Source organism: Engraulis encrasicolus, chromosome 7, assembly GCF_034702125.1.
Source record: "Engraulis encrasicolus isolate BLACKSEA-1 chromosome 7, IST_EnEncr_1.0, whole genome shotgun sequence".
Lineage (NCBI taxonomy): Eukaryota > Metazoa > Chordata > Actinopteri > Clupeiformes > Engraulidae > Engraulis > Engraulis encrasicolus.
The window spans coordinates 4333510-4358047 of record NC_085863.1 but is presented as its reverse complement, the minus strand read 5'-3'; the positions used below and the strand labels follow the sequence as shown (position 1 = coordinate 4358047).

The following is a 24538-nucleotide window of genomic DNA, read 5'->3' as shown; positions in this document are numbered from 1 at the left end:
GCTGTGTATTAAAAATGTGGGTAAATTAGAGCTGAATGAACACATTCTAAGGCAAAACGAGGGTCCTAGCTTTTAAATGTAACTCATTTCATGTTTGTATGTGCTTCGGAGGCTGAGATATTTAGGATTTAATAGGCAGAGGGCACCCTTTCCCAAAAAGGGCTTAGGACACAATGGATTAAGAACTGTGAGAACCATTAGGCGACAGTTTGAGCGCGTCTTCCTTACTTCCTATATAAATCGTACAATTATTTAAAAAGTTCAACCTAGTAGGCCTACATAAAAGCAAGCACAGGGACACTGTGCAGGAAATGGTCAAAAAAGGTACTGCTGCTCATTGAAACTGGACTGCCTATTGCCAAATTTGATCTTTACATGAAAGTTTACTTAGTAATAAACAAATATTTTCCAGTATGGTCCAAGTAGTCATTTTTGCAGCTAAAAATGGCTATTTTTGGAAATTCAAAATGGCGGACCATGGAGAAGATCCCCCTTTTCATGTATGAAAAGCGCAATTTTTCCAGTCATAATGAATACTTAGAATTTGATGGTGGTGGTAAGTATTCATGAAAAAGGTAACATTAGTGAATGGGCAGCATGGATTCTGGAAATAAACAACTAAAAATCTCACACAGTGTCCCTTTAAAATAACACTATGTAGTTTTATCTTTGGTCACCCTAGAGGTTGTAAGTGGAACCGTCTCTAATGGAGCGTAAGCTAATGTAATGTAATGTAATGTAATGCAATGTAATGTAATGCAATGTAGGCCCTAATGTAACTTTAGAGCTATATCTGCAAATTAAACACACACACACACACACACACACACACACACACACACACACACACACACACACACACACACACACACACACACACACACACACACACACACACACACAAACACACACACACACACAGGGCCGGCCCTTGTCGATTTGCTGCCCTAGGCGAGTATGAGTTCAGCGCCCCCTACACGCAAAAAATTTGCAGTTTGCTGCCACTCTGCCCAACACATTGGTTGTTTTGCAGTTCGTTTGCAGTTTGCAAATGAGGCATTGCTTATTTTTATTTTAATGTTGATTTACTTTCATTCTGTTCATTGTGATGATTTAAGAATACTGTAGATTACATTAGATCAGATTAGATTCGTTAGATTTTTTTCCATCCCTGATGCTCTGGTGCGGCGCCCCCTACTGGAGTGGCGCCCTTAGCATTTGCCTATACTGCCTATGCCAAGGGCCGGCCCTGCACACACACACACACACACACACACACACACACACACACACACACACACACACACCACTATAGGTTACCATCGTGCCTTCTATTGCTGTAATGTTGTTAAGATGCAATTGATATGTTAAAGTAGTAGGCCCACTACCCTAGTATAACCAAAGGTCAAAGTAAGCCGGCTACAGTTAGATCTCTGTTCGACTTCTGAGCAGGACAGCTCTCAGCTCAGGAAGTTACTAATATAGGCCTAGAAAAGTCACTTTTGGACTGTAGGCTACTCTTTCCTTCACCCAAAACTAATTTCACCAAAAGTAATGAATGACAAAAAATAGAAACTCCAAAGGAGGAATAGCAGTTGCCATTCCCCCCACACTCCCCCAAAACACAACCCCAAGCAAAATCTGGCCTTCCTTTGATTGGTTTGAAGGCTGTTGACATCACTTCAAGAGAACCAACATGGCGGATCAATAACAAACGCACTGTACATACTCTTGTTGTCAGCTATGTAAGTACTTGAGGGATATCGTGTGCAATGCGTGGTTCGTTGTCTTATTTGAGGGTCGAAATGAACTTAAAATACCAGCGGTGTATCGAACGCCAGGGTGTTGTAATCTTTAGGATATCCACTGTCCAGGGAGAGCGAGGTTGCAGCTAGCTAACTCGGGGCTAGCGTCTCTGAAGGGAAGTTGTATGGGCTTGCTAGCAAGCTATCTTTCTAGTAACAACAGCACCGAGGACTCGCACGCCTGAATTTACCCACGATTTAGTGCATGATAGGAGCGAGGTGAGTCTGATTTATTTACACAGATGGCGATTGGTTTGACCTGATGTTGGTGGGGATTTCTAAACGTCAGGCGCGTCTATTGCACGAGGCATGATATTTACCTTGGTGTGTCCGTCCGTCTTGCAGTAGAACTGCCCCTGTTGGCTATGGTGGAATGTGCTGCTCAGCAAGGGTTGCACAGCCCACCAAGCACCAAAGCTAGAGAAAAAATAATGTTAGCTATCGTGTTTTGACTCCAATTAATATGGTGCTGTTACCTATGTTGTTGTCCATGGTTTTTCTGTGCGTCAACATTGACAGCCAACCAAAAGCCATTGAACAATCAAACCAGATACAGGGCTGCTGTCTTGTTGACATGCACTTGATTTATTTTCTTTTTCAGTCTGAAGATGGCAGACAAGAAAAGCAAATCCGCAACGGTGAAGAAAACATTAACTAAAAAGGAACAAAATGAGATGAAGAAAAAGGTGAGACGACAATGCACATCAACAAACCTTCACATCTTCTGCAGGACTACCTCCCAGGTGCCAGAGAGACTACTAGACCCATACAGACACTATACTGCCATACAAAGGCAAAGTGCAGTAAATACATATTTTTTGTCAAATTGAATCTAGACTGAACATTATCTTCACAACACCTCCTTTATCTTGTGACAAAACCTTATGGTCTAAACGTGTCCAGTTGTAGAGATATTGCTATGTCATATTTGCAGTAACGAAGTAAAAATATCCAACCTAATACCCATACTGTAAAGGCCCCTTAGTGTCATTGTTTGTGTAGTTACTGCAGTTTGCCTTGGTAGGGCAATATTCATTTCACTATTCATGTGGCATAGTCCTATTTTTATTTTTAGCCTTTCCTGTCACATCTGTTTTATGTCCACAGGAGGAAGAAAAAGCTGCAGAAGTCTTTGAAGAATTTCTGGCGTCGTTTGACAGTGGTGATAAAAGCAATGTGAAGACTTTTGTCCGCGGTGGGATTGTGAATGCAACAAAAGGTGAATCTTAAGTAGCTTACCACAAACAAATTAACCACCCAAGCATAGGCTACTGTAGCATTTTCACTATGTATGGGATCAAGTATTGTTTTGAGGGTTTCTCTGCTGATGTTTGTGTTAGAAGTGGCTGGGGATGTAGAGGTTTCTTTATACTATTGTATTTAAGCTCCTAGTATTCTGGCCATCATTTAGTCATTTTGGTGATTCTAGATTGAGGAAGAGTCAGAGTGCTAGCTGTGGCAGGAAAGCGGTTATGGTGTCATGGCCATAACCAATTTAACACCCCATGAAAATATTATATTTGGCAATATTCCGACCTACGCAGCGCACCTTTGAAGGGACACTGTGTGAGATTTTTAGTTGTCTATTTCCAGAATTCATGCTGCCCATTCACTAATGTTACCTTTTTCATGAATACTTGCCACCACCATCAAATTCTAAGTATTCATTATGACTGGAAAAATTGCACTTTTCATACATGAAAAGGGGGATCTTCTCCATGGTCCGCCATTATGAATGTCCAAAAATAGCCATTTTTGGCTGCAAAAATGATTGTTCTTGGACCATACTAGAAAATATATGTTTATTACTTAGTAAACTTTCATGTAAATATCAAATTTGGCAATAGGCATCCCAGTTTCAATGAGCAGCATAGTTGCAGTACCTTTTTTGACCATTTCCTGCACAGTACACCTTTTTAAAGAGACATTGACCTAATGACAGTTTTCATGTCTTTCGGTTGATTGCTCTTGTTTCGTCACAGAGGAGCAAGCAGCGGAGGTGAAGAAGAGTAAACTCTATCGACCCTCTACCAAGTTCACACCCCCTGTGTCCCACAATGCTGTGCCACCGCCATCATCACCAGACCTCAGAAAGTCTGTAAGTACTGTACACACACACACACACACACACACACACACACACACACACACACACACACACACACACACACACACACACACACACACACAGTTTCTTGCAGAATGGTAATTGGGTCAAAGACGTCTTTGTCATTCTGTGTTACGGACACCTTCTGCCGACTGTAACTGCAAAAAAGCATGATTTTTAAATGGTTTCAAGTGAATGGATGACAACCGAGGCTTTCATGAATTCCCTGTAACAATAAATAAATAAAAAGAGTCATGTTTTTTACAGTTACAGTCAGCAGAAGGCATCCGTTACACTGAATGACAATGCCATTTTTCACGTGTTTGACCTAATTTCAGTATTGAATGATGTTGTTGATGTGTTGAGCAGGCGGTCAAAAAGAAGACAGAGGAGAAGAAGAAGAGCAACCTGGAGCTGTTTAAAGAGGAGCTGAAACAGTGAGTTCTGAGTTTGTCTATTAGGAGAGCCTGGAGTCCTCACTTTCACAGAAAATGCAACAGTAACTCGGGCCATTCGTGAAGTCTTTACGAGAAAAACAGAAAAAAAATCAACTTTAAGCCTCGTGGTGCCTTTACGAATAGCCTCGTTTCTCGTGGTTGGGCGACGAAAGGGGGAACTGACAATTGGGGTAGTTTGGTTCTGGGGGGAAGAATAATGCGGACGGACGTCAACAATCAAGCGCGAGTGAAGGCTAACTGGAAACGACGGTAATCAAACATTTCAAACAAGTGATTGATGGTTAGGGTTAAGGTTAGGGTTAGGGTTAGGTTTAGGGTTAAGGTTAGGGATAATGTTGGAGGAAGGGAGACATGGCATGAAGCTGACACAACGACAGCGCTCCCCTCCCGGAATGCACGCTTCTCTCTCTCACTCGCTCTCTCTCACCCTCTCTCGACGACAGCGCGCGTTGCCCAACTACGAAAAATGAGGCTATATCGTAGCGGCACCACGAAGCATGTAGTTGATTTTCCCCGAGAATGGGCTCGAAAATGAGGACTCCAGGCTCTTCTATTAGATGATTTACCTCTTAACCTAACCTGGTTTACTCCTGAACCAGCTTCTTAGAATACCGCTCTGTCATTCCATTCACTTTGAAATATTCGCCACGTCAACAAACTTGGCGAGTAATCTCCCGTGCACTGTCCTCATTAGCCATATTTAGCAGCAGTATCTAATTGCAACATTTCGGTTTTTCGAAACTTCGGGATTATTAAAGGAACTCGACTGCTCTACTACTCAGATAACATTCCACCACATTTGTCTCATTGTAGTAGACCGAAACGTTGCCATGAGTTTTAATTTTTAATTTCGGTGACCCTGAATACACCGGGCCCATGGAGAGGTGCAGGAAGACACTAAAAACATATTCCATTTGCATTGTACAGTACTGTAGCGAGGTAACTCTGTGTGTGTGTGTGTGTGTGTGTGTGTGTGTGTGTGTGTGTGTGTGTGTGTGTGTGTGTGTGTGTGTGTGTGTGTGTGTGTGTGTGGCTGCCAGGATCCAGGAGGAGCGTGAGGAGCGGCACAAGAGGAAGAAGGGCGACCCGGGGGGCAGCAGCACCCCTGAAATCGAAATGCCGCCCGCATGGAGGTCAAGTAAGTTAACACTCCACTCTCACACGTCTCGTTTTAGTTTAAAGATGCAATGTGTAGCAGTTAGATGAAACCTCTACTGATGAGTCACACACTTGCCTTTCTTCAAAAAAATACCCACCACCAATATCAATTCCATGCATTACTGTTGACTTTAAATGTATCCATTGGCTCTATGCTTATGAGTAATATTGAAACAGGGTCATTTTAGGATAGGGTAGTGAATTCAAGTAAACGGTGAATTCTACAGAATGAAGACGATCCATGTAATGGGATGGCCTAATAATGGCATGTGTTTTTTTTTTTTCCTCTACCAGTTTTTGACGATGATCCTGCATTGCCTAATTCGACAAATCTCTACATCGGCTGCATCAACCCCAAGGTGAGTACTCAACTCTGGAGTCATGGTAACAGGGCTCCAGACTAACTTTTTGCACTGGTTGCACTGGTGCGCCTAAACATTTTTTTTTAGGTGCACCAGCACAAAATTTAGGTGCACCCAAATGTTTTCACCACCCCATACACACACGCACCTCAGCTTGAAAAAAAATAATAATTAAAAATAATAACAAGCAATAATAATAGCAACAATAATAATAATAATAATAATAATAATAATCTATTATTGTTGCTATATTTTAAAAGACCTGGAGCCTTTCATGTGCTATAGGCTAGTCTTACAAATGTGCTCCTTATAAAAGACATGACAGTAGGCTACCTAACTAACACATCTTGGCTACAAGCAGTTTGGCCAGTAGAAAAGACCAAATTAGTAGCCTTTTAGTCAGTAGTGTTTGACTAGTAAGATAGACATACCAGCCTTTTCTGCAATAAGGCTATGCACACGGCACAAGCACAGAGTTACACTATGAAGACAGATAGATAGATGGATAGATGGATAGATGGATGGATAGATTTTTTTAACAAACCCTGCTAAAAATGTAATGATTTTTAAAATCATTGGACACAAATAGCCTAGCCTATGTTTACAGTGGAATCTGAGGTGAATTGGGTTTTGTCTATTTCCCCGTTTTTGAGCGCTCTCCCTCTGCATGGTTGTGGTATCTTGGCAAGCGCTACAAACAGACACGACAGTACTAGTGCGCTCGCTCGCTCACTCACTCTCTCTCTCTCTCTCTCTCTCTCTCTCTCTCTCTCTCTCTCTCTCTCTCTCTCTCTCTCTCTCTCTCTCTCTCTCTCTCGTGCTGTCTCGAGGTGCATGAACGATGCCTTGCCGACTGATAGGCAGTATGTAGCCTGCCCTTGTCGCTATCAAAAAACTCTCACAGAAGTCCCGACAGACTAGCGCGTCACCTGTTGTGTGGCCAGCTCTGCGCGCGGCTGAAACGGGCAATTATCCGCACCCATCTGCGTTTTTGTGTGACAATGTTTAATATCCGCTCAAGCCATTTAGTTTTTCCCCGTGATTGTGACTCTCTCGTGTTTAAAATATCCTCAAGTCATTTTACTGTTTTTACCGTGATTGTAACTCTCTCGTCCGTTGCAAAACTTGCTGGTAGCCTACATGTGAACTCCGAAAGTCGAACATTCTATTCTGAAACGTCGGGCTGCCTGTGAACGAGGAAGGGGGAGAAAGTTACCGGTAGTTCAGCGGAGTTGAAGGAATGACCGCATCGACACGTTTTATTGTGTGATGATGGGCCACTACTGTAGAATGACTATTAATTTTATGTCCATTAAAACGGTTGTTTGGTAAATGATTTTGTTCTACTGATGGCTGGTCGCACCAGTGCGCCTAAAAATATTTTTTAGGCGCACCATTGAAAAAAATGGGCGCATATGCGACCAAATTGGTCGCACTCTGGAGCCCTGGGTAAATATCGCATTTCACAGCCACACAGTTCATGGGTAAGCGGTTAGGGCGTCAGACTTGCAGCCAGACTTGCAGGGGGGAGTAATTAACCAGTGCTCTCCCCCATCCTCCTCCATGACTGACGTACCCTGAGCATGGTACCGTCCTGCCGAACCGCTCCCTTTCGGGTGCCATTGGGGGCCTCGCACGGGTGAGGCATAAATGCAATTTCGTTTTGTGCAGTGCCCACTTGTGTGCTGTGTAACAGTGACAATGGAATTTGGAGTTTCCCAGTTGGACTTTACTTCACTTATACAATAAGTGAAAAGCCAGAGTTTTCATTGTGGATGAGATGTATTGGTTTTTTTTTATTGTGGATGAGATGTATTGGGGTTTTCATTGTGGATGAGATGTATTGGGTTTTTTTTGTAGAGATTTGTAGAGAAGTATTTACCTGTCTCTCTCTCCTTTCTTGTTCTTGTTGTTCTTCTTCTCCGTCTAGATGAATGAGGAGATGCTGTGTAAGGAGTGTGGTCTTCTCTACATTATATTGTATTGTGTTCTTGGTGGGGATGTAAATAAAATCGAAATGTATCGGAAGTATCGGCCGGCGATTTAATCGAATCGCATCGTATCGTGGGGCATTCTTAAGAATGGAAAAGAATCAAATCGCTGGCCCCTGTGCAATGCCCTAGCTCCATAACACAATAGTAGTGGAACAGTAATTGGAAAAAAATAAAATCGAACCGAAACGCATCGTATTGTGGGGAATTCTTAAGTATAGAAAAAAAATCGAATCCCTGATTTAAGAAATCGATACCGTATCGTATCGTCATGAAGGCTGTGATTTACACCCCTAGTTCTTGGTCTCCTTCTCCGTCTAGATGCTGTGTAAGGAGTTTGGGAAGTACGGCCCGCTGGCAAGCGCGAAGGGCATAGTTGCTTACTTACTTACTTTTACTTTCTTGTCCCCCTCTTCCCAATGTTGTCTCCCGCTCCTCTTTCTTGTCTCCCCACCCCCTCCTGTCCTTCTTGGTCTCCTTCTCCGTCTAGATGAATGAAGAGAGATGCTGTGTAAGGAGTGTGGTCTTCTCTACATTATATTGTATTGTGTTCTTGGTCTCCTTCTCCGTAGATGAATGAAGAGATGCTGTGTAAGGAGTGTGGTCTTCTCTACATTATATTGTATTGTGTTCTTGGTCTCCTTCTCCGTCTAGATGAATGAAGAGATGCTGTGTAAGGAGTGTGGTCTTCTCTACATTATATTGTATTGTGTTCTTGGTCTCCTTCTCCGTCTAGATGAATGAAGAGATGCTGTGTAAGGAGTGTGGTCTTCTCTACATGATATTGTATTGTGTTCTTGGTCTCCTTCTCCGTCTAGATGAATGAGGAGATGCTGTGTAAGGAGTGTGGTCTTCTCTACATGATATTGTATTGTGTTCTTGGTCTCCTTCTCCGTCTAGATGAATGAGGAGATGCTGTGTAAGGAGTTTGGGAAGTACGGCCCGCTGGCCAGCGTGAAGATCATGTGGCCCCGTACGGACGAGGAGCGGACGCGCGTCTCCAACCGCGGCTTTGTGGCCTTCATGACGCGCAGGGATGCGGAGAGGGCCATGGCCGCCATGGACGGTACCGTCTTGTCTCCCTTTTTGATGTTTATTGGACAGGGACAGTACACAACATACAATTGAGCCAGATTATAGCCATTTATTTTCATTTTTATTTTCATTTTTCATGTGACTTTGCTTGTCCTGCAACCAAAACCTTTTTGAGATAGATGTACGTGTTTTTTTTTCTTTCTTTTTTTGTTAAACATGTAGGTAAGACAGTCATGGGCTTCGAGATGTAACGAAGACCATTTTCAGTCTATACTTTATTTTGACACAATATGTAGTTACTGCACTTTTGCCTTTGTAGGGCAGTATAATGTTGCTTACCTGTATCCACTGCGTTTGCAGACACAGTAGAGCGGACAACATCCCTACCAAAAAAGCAAGTTTTTTTGTTTTTTTTACAGTTTCTTCCCAGCAACAGTGAGGCTGATGGCAAAAAAGAACATTTAACCCACTTTGATTTTTTTATTCTTTTGATCTCTTTGATTTTGATCACTTTTTTATGCATTTTGTGTTTTTCCTATTTTTCTATTTAATTATATTTATTGACTCAGAGGGCCTGCACAAGAGTTCCTATGTGCTTGGACTACTAGTTTATGCACAAATGGCAAATAAAGTACTTTGAACTTTGAACTTTGATGCCCCATGTAGGTAAGACGGTCATGGGCTTCGAGATGAATCTGGGCTGGGGTGACACAATATGTAGTTACTGCAGTTTGCCCTTGTAGGGCAGTGTACTGTACGTCGCTGACCTGTATCCACTGTGTTTACTTATGTATGCCCATGTAGGTAAGACGGTGATGGGCTTCGAGATGAAGCTGGGCTGGGGCAAGCCGGTGCGCATCCCTCCCCAGCCGCTCTACACGCCCATCGGGGTGCTCAAGACCTCCACCCCTCCCCCGCCCTCCGGCCTGCCCTTCAACGCACAGCCACGAGACCGATTCCGCAACGACTTCACCAAACCATGGAGTCGCTCCAAAGACGAGTTGGACAAGGTAACCGGCTCACCCCCCTTCTTATAGCGCCACCTAATGTGCCCCTGTTGTGTCTGACTGTACTGTGTGCATGGGCCAGTGGTGATTTTGTTCTTCCTCAGTGATGGGCAAACTGGATTCAGTAGTTTACAATCCACTGCAAAAAAGAAGGTTAAAGTCTAAACATCCAAGCGTCTTACCCGGGAGCAGGATGAACAAATGATCAGATAAAAAAAAAGTCCATTTCAAGCTGGATTTCAAGCTGCTCCCACTTATATCATTTTGTTTTTTTCTTGTTTTTCCCCTTCCTCAGACGTCATTTAAATCCTGTGCCACATATTCCAAATGGCCTGTGATTGCTGGCAACCAGGTGTTTATTGATCACCTGGTTGAATTGTCCAGGTAAAACCAGGTCATTTGGAATATGTGGCACTGGATTATAAACTACTGAATCCAGGTTGCCCATCACTGTTGTTCTGTTTTCTAATAGTTTATTTTATTTTCCATTTGCAAATTCATAGTTAGAAATAAATCTCTGTGTGGGGAGGGAAGACATTAGAGACATGCTATTCTACTGTAAACCAATTTGAGTAGCTTGACAGCAGAGAATTAGAAAAAACCCTCCCGCACGCTGACTTTTTCACTGTGTTTCTTTAAATACACATCGTTTCGGTCCTAGACCTTTCATCAGGTGAACCAGGACCGAAACGAAATGGTCAGTGTGTGCGGGAGTTTTTTCTAATTGTCTGTTGAGTGACCCATGGGCCATCTCCGACGCACCTGCCAGCTGAGGTGTACGAACGTTTAGCGCAAGTTTAAGTAGCTTGACTGAAAGTAGCACTTGGCAACCGTTGGGGGCATGAAGATGCTGCTACTGTAGACGTCGATTTGAAGGTGCGCTGTGTAATAGTTTTAGCAGCTTCTTTCAGGAATTCATGCTGCCTTTTCACAAATGTTACTTTTTCCCCAAATACTTCCCACCACCATCAAATTCTAAATGTTTATGATGACTGGGAAAATTGCAGTATTCCTACATGAAAAGGTGGATCTTCAGCTGTTGACCCAAATAAACAGGTGGTTTGTACAGCAAACACGAGAGACAGACCGAAACGTTTTTCACTTAGGAACTTATTTTGTAATGACGACTTGCATATAAAAGGGTGGTTTTGCTCTGATCTGATCTGTGCTGTGTGTTGTCCTGTAGTACATTACTCTATTTACTCACTTTTGTTTGTATCTTCACTATTTGGTTTGACTTCACGAACAGACTCTGTCCGAAGCCGTAGTCAAAGTGGTTATCCCAACAGAAAGGTACACACTCTCTCTCATCCTACTACCACTGCTACTGCGACTTCTACTTCACACGCCTACCGGGCTTGTACGAAATTCCGAATGGAAAGAATTTCAATTCAAAATAATGCCATAATACGAACACTAGGTGGTGCCATTACCTTGAATTTCTTTGAATTTAATCTACACCACCCATTGAAAGTACATAGAACACCACCACCTAGTGTTCGTATTATGGCATTACTTTGAATTGAAATTCTTTCCATTCGGAATTTCGTACAAGCCTGACGCCTACTATCTACAATGTGCTCTCAGAGGGGGAGGTCCCAGGCAGAGGGGTGGGGTGGGGGTGGGGGTGAGGGGGCTAAGTACTGTCTTTCTAGTTCTACTTTTTTGTCTGGTCAAGATTTGTGTACCTTATTATTTTTTTATGGTAGAAGAAACCTGCTTCGCCACACTGTGATTAACCCTGTTTCAGTTAAAAGGGTTGTTAATTGGTTCAAACTGAATAGATGGAAAATGTTAGTCCTTAGTCTTACTTATGGTAAATCAGGTGTGTTATCACTATTTAAGCCCTATACTGCCGTGCAAAACAAGAACGCAGTAACTCGAAAATGGTCGAAATTGAGTTTAGATCGGAAATGGGCTTTAAACTACCTCATTTGTCTTGTGTCAAAAAACTGTGGTCCAACATCGTCCCGTTTTAGAGAAAAACCATGTTGAAAGTGCAAAAATTATGTTACGTCGTACAAAACAAAAACGCAGTAAGTCGGTGAGTTACTGCTGCACTTTCCAATGGGAATGGTTTGGGAGTAGACAGTAATACTAGCCAAGAATGCAGTAACTCTGTTTTTTTGTGGTAAAAATACTCATAAATGGGTTGTGTGCATTTAATTTCTATCCAAAACTCATAAATGTTTTTTTTTCTGCTTTTTTTTTGTGTGCATTTAATTTCTATCCTAAAAAAGTATTACAAGGAAGTGTCACCACCCAATTTACAGACAACAGAGTTGTCGGGCCATATAGGAAACTTTGAAGCCTTTTTTCTCAGTTTGCCAAAATCTGAGTTACTGCGTTCTTGTTTTGTAGGGCAGTATAGCCTACCAGCCTCATTAGCTTAGCATAATTTCACCACAGACATGCAGACAGAAACTGTTACGCGTAACATGCTTTCTCAGGAAGGGTCTACTCTACACCGCATTTCACTGCCTTTTACACTAGCATTAGATAACACAACATTGCATGCCAGCTTTTTATCAAGAGGAAGGGAGGAACTAACGACTGCCTTTAAAAAAAATCTGTGCAAGAATTCAGAGGCTGTATTTTTCTCACCTCTGTGAATCTCAAGCAGTCTTGTTTTGGCTGTTGACTGGACCACTGTTTTCAGTACTCACTGTATTTCACTCACTGTCACTGTATTTTTCAGTGGGATGAAAACATACGTAGGGTGTGAATTGTCATAGCGTATGTATGCGTGTCTGTTATGTGTGAATTTGACATTTTAATTTAGTGAGATGACTGACTGCATCATGAGATGTGTTTGTATGGGTGGGGTGTTGTGGGGTGGGGTGGGGTTGTGTGTGTGTGTGTGGGGTGATATGGCGGGTGGGGTGGGGTGATATGGGGGGTGGGGTGGGGGTGGAGTTTGCCAAATAGCCCGTGATGCGAAGCTTCAGCCCCTGTCTCCCCGTCTGCAGGCACCTGTTAGGCCTCATCCACAGGATGATCGAGTTCGTGGTGCGGGAAGGACCCATGTTTGAGGCAATCATTATGAGCAAGGAGAAGAGCAACCCAGACTTCAAGTGAGACACACACACACCTACGCACACAGGCACACACACACACACACACACCTGTGCACACACACACACACACCTGTGCACACACACACACACACCTGTGCACACACACACACACACCTGCACACACACGCACACACACCCGCACACGTACAAGGGCGCACACGTGCGCGCACTCACACATGCACACGCACACACATATATTTACGCACACACACACACACACACACCCCTTTACCTTTCTGTGGGTAATGCTTCTGGTTTTTTGCAGTAAGTGATGATGTGTGTCTGTGTGGTGTCTGCAGGTTTCTGTTTGAGAATAAGAGTCAGGAGCACGTGTACTACCGCTGGAAGCTCTTCACCATCCTGCAGGTGAGCGGTGAGGAAAGGCTGACGAGAGTCCCAAACGTTGTGCTGTTGAACTTTGTCTGGGAGCATCGAGTAGTGTTGTGGACCTGTTTTCCATTCAGTGACCTTTTGTTTGGTCCAGCACCTGTTGAAAAAGGTAGGTCTGCACACTGCCGATCAAGATGAAGATCCACCGTGATCGAAACATTGCTTTTTAAATAATAACGTTTATTTTTGGAGCTGATCGGCAGTGTGCAGACCTACCTTTTTCAACTGTCTGACTTTTTTGTCTGGCACCTGCAACAAGTGTTTTTGGATGTGCGCACGCTACCCAAAACTACTGGTCCAGCACCTGTGCCACTCATGTTTGCACATTGTCTGACTTTTTAGATATGTTTAAAAAAATATATATATATATATCACGATCTGGCATCGAAGAACAAAAACGACATTTTAGGGCCTACAAACCCTTCTGAACAGATTATTAGGGCCTATATAATTTGGTTTGAATATACAGTACTTGCAATTTTGCATACTGTGCAAACATTGTTAACAAATTAAAGCGTAAACAAACTGAATATCATCACTCTGATAAAGTGAACCTCCTCACTCCAAGGGGAGAAGTACACCGAAAGAGTACTTGAAGAGTCCCATCGCAAAACGACATATCCACCATTTTTTACTTTTGCATTTTATTATTTGCAATGAACATTCTTTTTAAACCTACTGTATATAAAATGCATTCTGCAATCCAATGCCATGGAATGCCCAATATAAAATATAAATGTCAATTTTCCAAAATGTTCCAAAATGGACATTCTGCGTTTTGCAACAAAGCTCGTCACTTCTACCTCTACTAACTATGCGTCTAACTAAAATGTCTTCCTGTGTTGTTGTTGTTGTTGTTATCGTCCAGGGTGAGTCTCCGAGCCAGTGGCGGACGGCGGATTTCCGCATGTTCCGCGGGGGCTCACTGTGGAGGCCCCCCCTCCTCAACCCTTATCTCCATGGTGACGAGGAGCTGCACGAGGACGCCTCACCTCCCAGTCACGAGGAGGAGCTGAGGAAGGGCCAGCTCAAGGCCGAGTGAGTCCCATGTTGTAGCGATATTGTATCTCAGTGATTTTCAACCTATGGGCCGGAGCCCACTGGTGGGCCCTGAAGGTATTCCAAGTGGGCCTTGAAAACATGTTCTACAAATTATGATCATATTGTGGTGTGTGTTGCTATTGATTTATTTAAGTTTTATTCTTTATTGGGTCAGAATTGGGCCCTGAACATTTATGACAATTTTGAATGGGCCCCACGTTGGAAAAGGTTGGGAACCCCTGTTGTATCTAACCGAGAAATCCTGACACGAGGAGCCCTACGGAGGGTGTTGAGAAGGATACAGCTGAGAGGGGCGGAGCTTAGTTGACATTGGGGGGCATTAGTCTATTTTATTTTATTTATTCCTAAGGGGATCATATACAGGCTCATGATGAGCTCAAGGGGGCGTTGGGAGGCCTATGATGCGGTCCAGGGGGCATTTAGTCAAAAACTTGTTTCCCACCGTCTCTCGATGCTAAACCAGCATTGTATTCGAATGCCTATACGTGGGCTCTGGCGTCTATGAATCCTTCCACCTATGAAGTCGTATTCCAGTATTTTAATGTAAATGGACAGTGCATTAGCAATAGAGACGGTATAGAAATAGATTCATGTAAACTATATTTTAGTCTACTAAATCAGGGGTTCCCAACCTTTTTCAACTTGGGGCCCACTCAAAATTGTCAAAAAAGTTTGGGGCCCACATCTGACCCATTTAAGAATAAAAGTCAAATAAATAAACAACAACACACACAAAAGTATGATTATTATTTTTGGAAAATGATTTCAAGGCCCATTTGGAATACCTTCAGGGCCCACCAGTGGGCCCCGGCCCATAGGTTGGGAATCACTGTACTAAAATATTCTTTGGCTGGCTAAAGTCTCTTCGCCACTGTCCCTCCTCAGGCATCGAGAGCAGCTGGAGTGTCTGCTTGACCCGGTTTACTCCTGAACCAGCTTCTTAGTATGGGTCCCGGGTTGATAGGTGCCTCAGTGTGGGAGTTAGTTTGTTTGTTACCGGTTCTATTTGCTCTCCTCCTCAGGCATCGAGAGCAGCTTGCCTGGTTAACACCAGACCTAATCACAAGTTTTCTTTCAGATCGAAACGATTGTGTAGAACTAAAGGCAGTATGGGAGTTCCCAGGCTAGAGAGCAGTTGGAGGGTCTGCTTAACCCATGTAAACTATATTTTAGTCTACTAAATGATTCTTTGGCTGGCTTAAAGTCTTTTCGCCACTGTCCCTCCTCGTTGTGAAGAGATCGGGGATGCCATGCTGTAGTCTAACTCCAACTCCAACACTAAGGGTGCATCCCAATATGTGACCTTGCCTCCTCCACTTGTGCTTGTCTCCTCGTCCCGCCTCCTGGCCCCTCCTCCGTGGAGAAAACGATAAAGTTTCCCAGCTGTCAGCCTCGCCACAACAACTTGAGGGACTGTTTTTCATTCACCATCCCAATTGCAAATGAGAAAAAGGCTTTACAATTGAGCTTTTGCAAGATATTGAAATATAATGCTGTTGTCAGTGATGTCATCATGACGAGAAGCAAGTGGAGGAGGCAAGGTCGCATATTAAGACGCACTCTAACATACTCGTTTGTTCTCCTCCTCAGGCATCGAGAGCAGCTGGAGATGCTGCTGCAGCGCTTGACTCCGCGTCGTGAGGAGATCGGGGACGCCATGTTGTTCTGCCTGGAGAAGGCCGAGGCAGCTGAGGAGGTGGTGGCATGCATCGCGGAGTCCCTCTCCTTAATACAGACGCCACTACAGAGGAAGGCATGTGTACTGTAGACACACACACACACACACACACAAAGTGATGGGGCAACCTGGATTAAGAATACAATCCTGTCACCTCAATTTCTCTCCAGACACATAGAGGGCCCTTGAACTTCACATATAAATAAATACATAAAATAGAAATAAAATAAAATAATATTCTCTGTTCTTCTGTGTTTTCCCGAACAGGTTGCCAGATTATATTTGGTGTCCGACATCTTATACAACTCTTGTGCCAAAGTAGCCAACGCCTCGTACTACAGAAAATAGTAAGTACCAAGTTCTTAACTTCTTATCCCACAGAAAGATGAATGGCAATTTCAGTTCTACATTTTTCTTATCGCAAATCTTTTTTTTTCTGTTTACATTTTTTCTTGTTTCCCCTCAAAAGCTTCGAGTCTAAATTGCCGCAGATATTTGGTGACATTGGTGAGGCGTACCGAAACATCCGCGCTCGACTGCAAGCGGAGCAGTTCAAGGTGAGTCCTCCTAGTTCAGTGGTTCTCAAACTTTACCCATCATTCCCCCTTCGGAGGGTCTGGATGCTTTCGAGCCCCCCCTGATTTTACGATCGCTGCGCTGCGCAGCAGAATCAAAGGAAGGTGGCTGGTGAGATACAACAAAGAGGGACGTGTGTTCTCATTTCCTATGCTACTCAAATTCATGACAGTTTATACTATAATGTTGGTGGTGAGGGGTTAAAATGTATTGCTTATTAAAAAGACAGGAAATAATTCCCTTGGGGGGGGGAAGAAACAATATCAGATCTCACATACCCCCCCCTGCAATGCCTCCGTGCCCCCCCAGGGGGGCTTGCACCCCTCTTTGAGAAACACTGTCCTAGTTCAACTTCTCACCCCCAGCTCCAGCTAGTAGCTAATAGGACGGGGTTATTTTTGTAATTTAAATCAGTTGTAGGTAAGCTTAATGATTGGTGATTACTTTGTGATTTTTAAAATCGAATGGAATAAATGCATGACAACTGTACATTCATTTTTTGTGTTGATTTTTTTCCTTTTTTTTACGGCTTTTCTCTCTCTCTCTCTCTCTCTCTCTCTCTCTCTCTCTGTCTGTCTGTCTGTCTGTCTGTCTGTCTGTCTGTCTGTTTGTCTGTCCCTGTCCCTGTCTCTGTCTCTCTCTCTCTCTCTCTCTCTCTCTGTCTATCTCTCTATCTCTCTCTCTCTCTCCCTCCCCCTCCCTCAGCAAAAGATCATGTGTTGTTTCCGGGCGTGGGAGGACTGGGCCGTGTATCCCGAGTCCTACCTGATCCAGCTCCAGAACGTCTTCCTGGGCCTCTTCAAGCCAGGAGAGGACATCGCCGAGCCGCCAGAGGTAGCCAATCAAGAACAAGCACGCAGTAACACAGAGATTAGTGGTGTGAATCGGCACTGCCCTCACGATCCGATTCGATCACGATTCGGGTGGTTTCAATTCGATTCTATGCGATCCAATCTGATCCGATTCAATTCTACAATGCATTGCAATGCATTACATTTCTACTGAAAGCAAAGCAAATGTTAAATCAGTCATGATGAGGCAATGCAAGTAGTCAGATACTGAGCAACAATTTATTGGCTGTTTTCTGTATCAGTCTGTATCAGTCTTGCAATGAAGTGCTTTTATTTAATTTAACATTCATTTGCTCCCGAAATATCCATGGAAGTAATTAAAACTTTAAAAAATTGCCAGATCGATTCTGGAACTTGCTGGATCGATTCTGGATCGTCCATGTCCCGCATTGGATTGCATCGCCGAAGCGATCATTATTGACACCACTAACAGAGACTTGCAATAGAATTACAACCAGTTCACAAGTGCCTGCTTATAGGTGCACTGTGTACGATTTTTAGTTATTCATTTCCAGAATTCATGCTGCCCATTCACAAATGTTACCTTTTTGCATGGATACTGACCACCACCATCAAATTCTAGGTATTCATTATGACTGAGAAAATTTCTCTTTTCATGTATGAAATGGGGGATCTTCTCCATGGTCCGCCATTTTGAATTTCAAGAAATAGCCATTTGTAGCTGCAAAACTTGCTGTACTTTGGCCATACTAGTAAATATTGGTTTATTACTTAGTAAATATCCATTTAAAGATCATATTTGGCCATAAGCAGCCCAGTTTCAATGAGCAGGGTAGTCGCAATACCTACTCTGGCCACATCCCACACATCTTTAATGCCCAAGCCCTTTTTAGATACATCCTAGCATCTCCATAAGAGGGCATATCCGTCCGTCGGTCTGTCTGTCCGTCTGTCCGTCTGAAACGCATTCTCTAAATTGTAAGTCCCTCCTGTGTCCACAAGGCGGCAGTGCATAGACGGAAGCATCTTACTCCACCTGTCAGACTTGTAAATGTGAAAAGGTGCCCTCAATATCACCTAAATATCCCCTTTGTTATGCAGGCGTCATCTGTTGACTTGGACGGCGCTCCTCTGGACGGCGCTCCCCTCGACGGTTTGCCCCTGGACGGGCTGCCATTGGACGGGCTCCCCCTGGACGCGGTGCCGCTCGACGGCACGGCTCTGGAGGACCTGGATGGCTCGCCCATCACCTGGGACGCTGCGCTGGACGGCGCTCCGGTGGACGACATCGACGGCGTCCCCTTGGGATCCGCTATCGACGACATTGATGGAATGCCATGTAAGCGTGCCTCATCTATAGTCATAGAGGATTCAAACTAGAGGGTTCATAACCATGTTAACTTCCGGGAATCGGTCGCGCCGGAAGAAAATGGCGGATGGGGTGAAAATCGCTCGAAATCGCCAGAAATACAAAGATGTATGGGTGACATTTACTCAATTTCCACGTAAAGTACAAAGAAAAATATTTCTGAAACAACGGGAATCTCTTCAGTGACTGTGGTTTATACCAAATCAAGCATGTTTCTGTAGTGAAGTATGCTACAATTTTTTTTTATTAATTTTAGAAAAGTACCATGATAAGTGAACGGGAAGTTGCAAAAGTGGGCGGAGTCTTCACCCCAGATGTTTGTATAGAAGTCAATGGAAGAGAGCTAAACTACGACCACTACAGACCGATTCCCATAAAACATGCTTATGAACCCTCTAGTTGGAATCCTCTATGTGCACAGTTGATAGTATTGATTGCAGCCATCAGTAGGTCATATTTTCTTGTTTCAGTGTTCTGCTATTTTTTTTTTTTTCAAAACTCAAAACAGGTCATTTGATGAAAAAAATGTAATGACAAAATTATTGACTTGACTTGGGAGCTACAATTTTGTGCTTTGTCTATTGGGAAGTGAGTGAACCTCCTGTAATTTTTTCAGCCAAATCTGAGCATGCATGTGTGTGTGCGTGTCTGTCTTTGGCATGCATTCAATATTTGAATTGCCGGGTGGAAGAAACTGCTTTGGAGTCTGGTCATGCAAGCGTTCAAATTTCTATTCCATTTGCCAGACAGTAATAGCTCAAATAGTTCATGGTTGGGGTGGCTAGGATCTTCCTAATGCATGTTGCACTGATGGAAAGGTGTGTGTGTGTGTGTGTGTGTGTGTATGTGTATGTTCTAATGCATCTTTAGGAGCGGGACAGGATCTGCACACTGCTTGCAAAATAATTCGTTTATTAGGAGCAACGTTTCAATCATGGATCTTCTTCAGGCATGTTACATCTTATCGTTGCTCCTAATAAATTAAGTCTTTTGCAAGCAGTGTGCAGATCCTTTCCCGCTCCTACATGTGACAGTTTTTTGATTTGGCACCTGCTGATGCTTTTTTGCTGGATGTGCGCACTTTCTACTACATTCTAATGCATCTTTCCCGTGTGTGTGTGGTGTGTGCCGTAGTGGACGAGGGCTCGGGCCGAGGCAGACGTCTTCCTCACGTAGCCAGAGTAGCGCTGTCCAAGTGGGAGCGAGTCGACGACGCCGAACAGCTGAAGAATACAGACGCAGACAGCAGGTAAGAGACGCGCTCTTTCACACGATGAGTTGTCAAATCTGATTAAAAAGTACTGTACGGCCCTACCGTGGCTGATATGGTAGGGCACACGTTTACCACTTGGCCGACCCGGGTTCCATTCCCGGTCCGGGTCCTTTGCCGGTCCTTCCCCATCTCTCTCTCCCAGCTCACTTCCTGTCTCTCCTCCACTATCCTGTCTCACAAAAACCAATAAAGGCTGAAAAGCCCGAAAAAAATACTTTAAAAAAAAAAGTACTGTACATGTAATTGGACATTGTGTCTAAAGCCTTCAAATAAGTCAATCAAAGCTGCACCTTGATTTTTAAAATCTACAGCAGTATCTGTAAGAAAAAAGTAACAGCTGTAATCGTAATTGTAGCGGCACCAGTAGAGGATTCAGAAGGACTTTATCATTAATCAGGTGCTCTCTCCATCTCTACCTCCATCTCTCCCATCACTTCTCCCTTTCTCCCCCTGCCCCTCTCCCCCTCTCCCTCTCTCTCCCCCTCCCTCTCTCTCCCTCTCTCCCCCCTCTACCCCTCTCCCTCTCTCCCTCTCTCTCCCTCCCCTATCCATCCCCCTCCCTCTCTCTCCCCTCTCTCTCTCCCCTCTCTCCCCTCTCTCTCTACCCCTCCCCCTCTCTCCCTCTCTCTCCCCCTCTCCATCTCTCCCCCTCCCCCTCTCTCCCTATCCCTCTCTCTCTCCCTCTCCATCTCTCCCCCTGCCCCTCTCTCCCTCTCTCTCCCCCTCTCCATCTCTACCCCACCCCCCTCTCCCTCTCTCTCCCCCTGCTCTCCCTCTCCCTCTCTACCCCTCCCCCTCTCTCCCTCTCCCTCTCTCTCCCCCTCTCCATCTCTCCCTCTCCCCCTCTCTCCCTCTCCCCCTCTCTCCCTCTCTCCCTCTCTCCCTCTCTCTCTCTACCCCTCCCCCCTCTCCTCCTCAGTCTGAGTAGAGATGATGACAGTAGGGACTCTGATGAGGACAGCAGTGACTCCTCCTCCAGTCCATCAAAGTACGACGCTGCAGATTTCAAGAGCTCCACTTTCGAGTTCTCCGAGAGCAAGAGGACTAAACTACGAGAACTGGAGGTTTGAAACCAATATTATCTTATTTTATGTTTTTTTTACACGTCAGACAATAAATGTTGATTACGGTGGTGTTGGAGCTTCCGAGCCTAAATAGGTTACTTTAAGACAGTGCTGGATGCTGCTAGGGGTGTCAATAAAATCGAAATGTATCGATGCATCGAAGTATCGGCCGGCGATTTAATCGAATCGCATCGTATTGTGGGGCATTCTTAAGTATCGAAAAGAATCGAATCGCTGGCCCCTGTGCAATGCCCTAGCTCCATAACACAATAGTAGTGGAAAAATAATTGGAAAAAATCAAATCGCATCGTATCGTATCGTGGGGAATTCTGAAGTATCAAAAATAATCGAATCCCTGATTTAAGAAATCGATACCGTATCGTATCGTCATGAAGGCTGTGATGTACACCCCTAGATGCTGCGTATACACTGCGTTGAGATTGGTGCCTGGAGTGACATAGACACAGCATTCAGGCTCATGAGATTTGAGATTTTTATTCAAAATGTGGGTCGGTCTCTCTCTCTCTCTCTCTCTCTCTCTCTCTCTCTCTCTCTCTGTCTGTCTACACCTCCCTGTCTCTCTCTCTCCCGGTATCATTCCGTCTGTCTCCTCTCCCTCTCCCCCTTCCTCTCCTCCTCTCTCTCCTTCTCTCTCTCCTCTCCCTCTCTCTCCCTCTCCACTCCCTCTCCCTCTCCCTCTCCCTCTCTCTCTCTCCTCCTCTCTCCTCTCCCTCTCTCTCCCTCTCCACTCCCTCTCCCTCTCCCTCTCCCTCTCTCTCTCTCTCTACACATCCCTCTCCCTCTCCTCTCCCTCTCCCCAGGTGAAGGTGATGAGGTTCCAGGATGACCTGGAGTCTGGCAGTAAGGCCCGCAAGGCCGGCATGAGCCTGCAGGAGCAGATACAGCACTACAGGAACAAGCTGCTGCAGAAGGTCAACACACAATACTCTCTCTCTCTTTAAACAATACTCTCTCTCTCTCTCTCTCTCTCTCTTTTTAAACAATACTCCCTCTCTTTTTTTAAACAAAAGATGGCTGATGGTAGCTCAAAAAGTCACAGCGGCCCTAACTCAATAACCAGTGTTCTAACCTTGCTAGGCCGTGAAACGCCCAGTGATTGGATTCTCTTTGGTATGGAACTCGGCAGCGTATCCAATCACTGGGCGTTTCACATCCTAGCAAGACTAGAACACTTTTTGCTGCAGCAAAGACTTCAAAATCTTATCTTATCTTCTTCTACGGCATTATTGAACAGTGATCAGAGAAATCAATCCATGGGTTCAGAAAGTAAAGACCCTGACACACATTTTATTCAATTTGCTCTTAGTCAGCTGATTGTGGCGATCATTCAAGGCCGGCAGATTGAACCGCTGGAGTTCAAAGGAGGATATGTCACGTTTAATTCTTTCTGATTGAACCTGGGATTGACAGGTCACCCAGACCTATTGACAGAAATATTTTATTTTCAAATGAATAATTCAGAGTTAAATAGTTCCATCGAATTTATTTTGAGCTTTCCTTTTAATTACGAATTAAGAGGTGTTTACATGACGTTTTCAAATCAGAATTGACCTTTTTTTCAGAATTTAAGTTGATTCCGAATTAAATGTCTCATGTAAACATAGCAAATGTCACCTGGCTATAACGGACGTCCTGAAACGTGTTTCAAATGTTTGTTGCTGTTCTTACTCATGCTTATGCATATTTATTTTGCTAACAGGAGTTTGAAAAGAGTGAACAGGAGAAAAAGGACAAATCATCGCAGAAACAAAAGGAACGATCAAAGAAGGAGGAGAAGAAGGAGAGAACAGAAGACCGTACAAGAGCGAGGGACAAGGAGAGGTGTAAGAAGAGTGAAGATCGCGACAGAGGAAGAGACTCAGATGACCGGAGAGAAAGGTCTTTTAAAAATTATAATGATTAACAATGATGATAATAATGATAAAAAATATTATTACTATATAATTATATTTTTTTGTTTTTTATAGTGCCTTTCATGTAACCTAAGATCACGCAACAAAGGCATCTTAAAATGAAACCCTGAGACGAAGAACCAAGTCCAAAAAAAATGTGTAAATGTCCAGAATTGTAAATAAATTAGATTTTTAACATTGACATTAAAAAAGCTTTCGTTTTCTGACTTCAAGAAAAATCAAAATAAAAAAAGTAACGTTCAAACTGCAAATTATAAAAAACATAGGCCTATGTAATTTGAAAATGTGGACTTGTATGGTTCTTCGTCTCAGGGCTTCAAATATATCATGTGTAGTAGTATCACTACTTTAATGTTGACCACCACTGTGTTCTGCATGCCTACTGTTCCTCAATGTGCCATGTCATTGTTGTCATGGTTTTCTCTTTTGATTGTGTTTGGTTCCAGAACAAAGTCGCGGTCTCCCAAGAAGTTGAAGCGTTCGCGGTCTCCGTCGCCTGTCCTCCGCAAGTCTCAGCGCTCAACGTCCCACTCCCCGCACCGCTCGCACAAGAAGTCCAAGAAGAGCAAACACTGACCTTTTGAACTTTGACCCCATGATTGTGGACACCTTAACCTCCCCATGAGCTGCTGGATAATAAGGGACATTGGTGGTGTGAAGTGAAGCGGGGTGAGAAACTATGAAACTATGACAGTGGGCTGATGTCTGATCAAATCAGATGATCCCACTTTGCAAAAAAAAACCAGACAAAAACAAAACGAGACAACTCTAAAGAACCAAGAACCACCACACGGATTGCTTTTAGTTCCCCGCTGAGTGCACCATCAGGATGGAACTGTCTGGACTCTCCTACGCTGCTTTCTGTTTCCAGGACTGCTCCCAGTGCATCATGGGTACCGTACCTGGTTACCATGGCTACCTTACCTGGTTACCATGGCTACCTTACCTTGCCTCCACCCTCCCGCTGCCTTCGTGACAACGCTACTCCAGTCGCCCGGCGCACCGCTGAACTCTTTTTATATGACTTCATGAGGTTCTACTGGTGTCATTGATCTGTACAGGCTCCATTTTTTTGTGTTCTTTTACTTGTTTTTATTTGGAATGTGAAGTGATATTATTAATAATATTATTGTTATTATTTGTCTCTTAAGGTCTTTTGAATGAAAGTGAAAATGAAAATGTTTCTGGGTTGTTACTCAATCTTTTCACTAAATACAAAAAGGTACTGGGATGAAGTAAGTGTCTTTAGATCGTAGGCATCTTTGGTTTACAGCATACAATAGTCCTTGCAGGACTCTAAAAAATGAAATGCTGAAATGGAACAAAATATTTTAAGAGGCTAATTTATGCTTTTTCAACAAATTTGGGCTATAAAAAGCT

General features: G+C 43.8%; 1 protein-coding gene across 2 annotated transcripts; it reads left to right on the top strand.

The window, feature by feature from the left end:
• The first annotated feature begins 1669 nt into the window (after positions 1-1669).
• On the top strand, positions 1670-24341 carry zgc:163098 (uncharacterized protein LOC100037380 homolog). 2 transcript variants are annotated; one of them, XM_063202730.1, is made up of 23 exons: positions 1670-1745; positions 2407-2491; positions 2913-3024; positions 3788-3903; positions 4282-4349; positions 5411-5508; positions 5823-5887; positions 8782-8947; positions 9721-9926; positions 11173-11216; positions 12893-12997; positions 13300-13366; positions 14259-14428; positions 16043-16205; positions 16398-16477; positions 16600-16687; positions 17412-17540; positions 18620-18857; positions 20022-20136; positions 21080-21224; positions 22046-22156; positions 22945-23123; positions 23605-24341. In XM_063202730.1, the coding sequence occupies exons 2-23, from the start codon at positions 2414-2416 to the stop codon at positions 23732-23734; spliced, it is 2673 nt and encodes an 890-aa protein (XP_063058800.1). In that variant the 5' UTR covers positions 1670-1745; positions 2407-2413; the 3' UTR covers positions 23735-24341. The 2 variants fall into 2 exon arrangements, with proteins under 2 accessions (XP_063058800.1, XP_063058799.1); XM_063202729.1 differs by having other exon boundaries at positions 1671-2024.
• The last annotated feature ends 197 nt before the right edge of the window (positions 24342-24538 follow it).

Coding starts and splice junctions, on each gene's coding strand:
- zgc:163098 (XM_063202729.1), top strand. Junction 5,888..8,781: donor TCGGCTGCATCAACCCCAAG/GTGAGTACTCAA, acceptor TTCTCCGTCTAG/ATGAATGAGGAGATGCTGTG. Junction 22,157..22,944: donor GGAACAAGCTGCTGCAGAAG/GTCAACACACAA, acceptor TTTTGCTAACAG/GAGTTTGAAAAGAGTGAACA.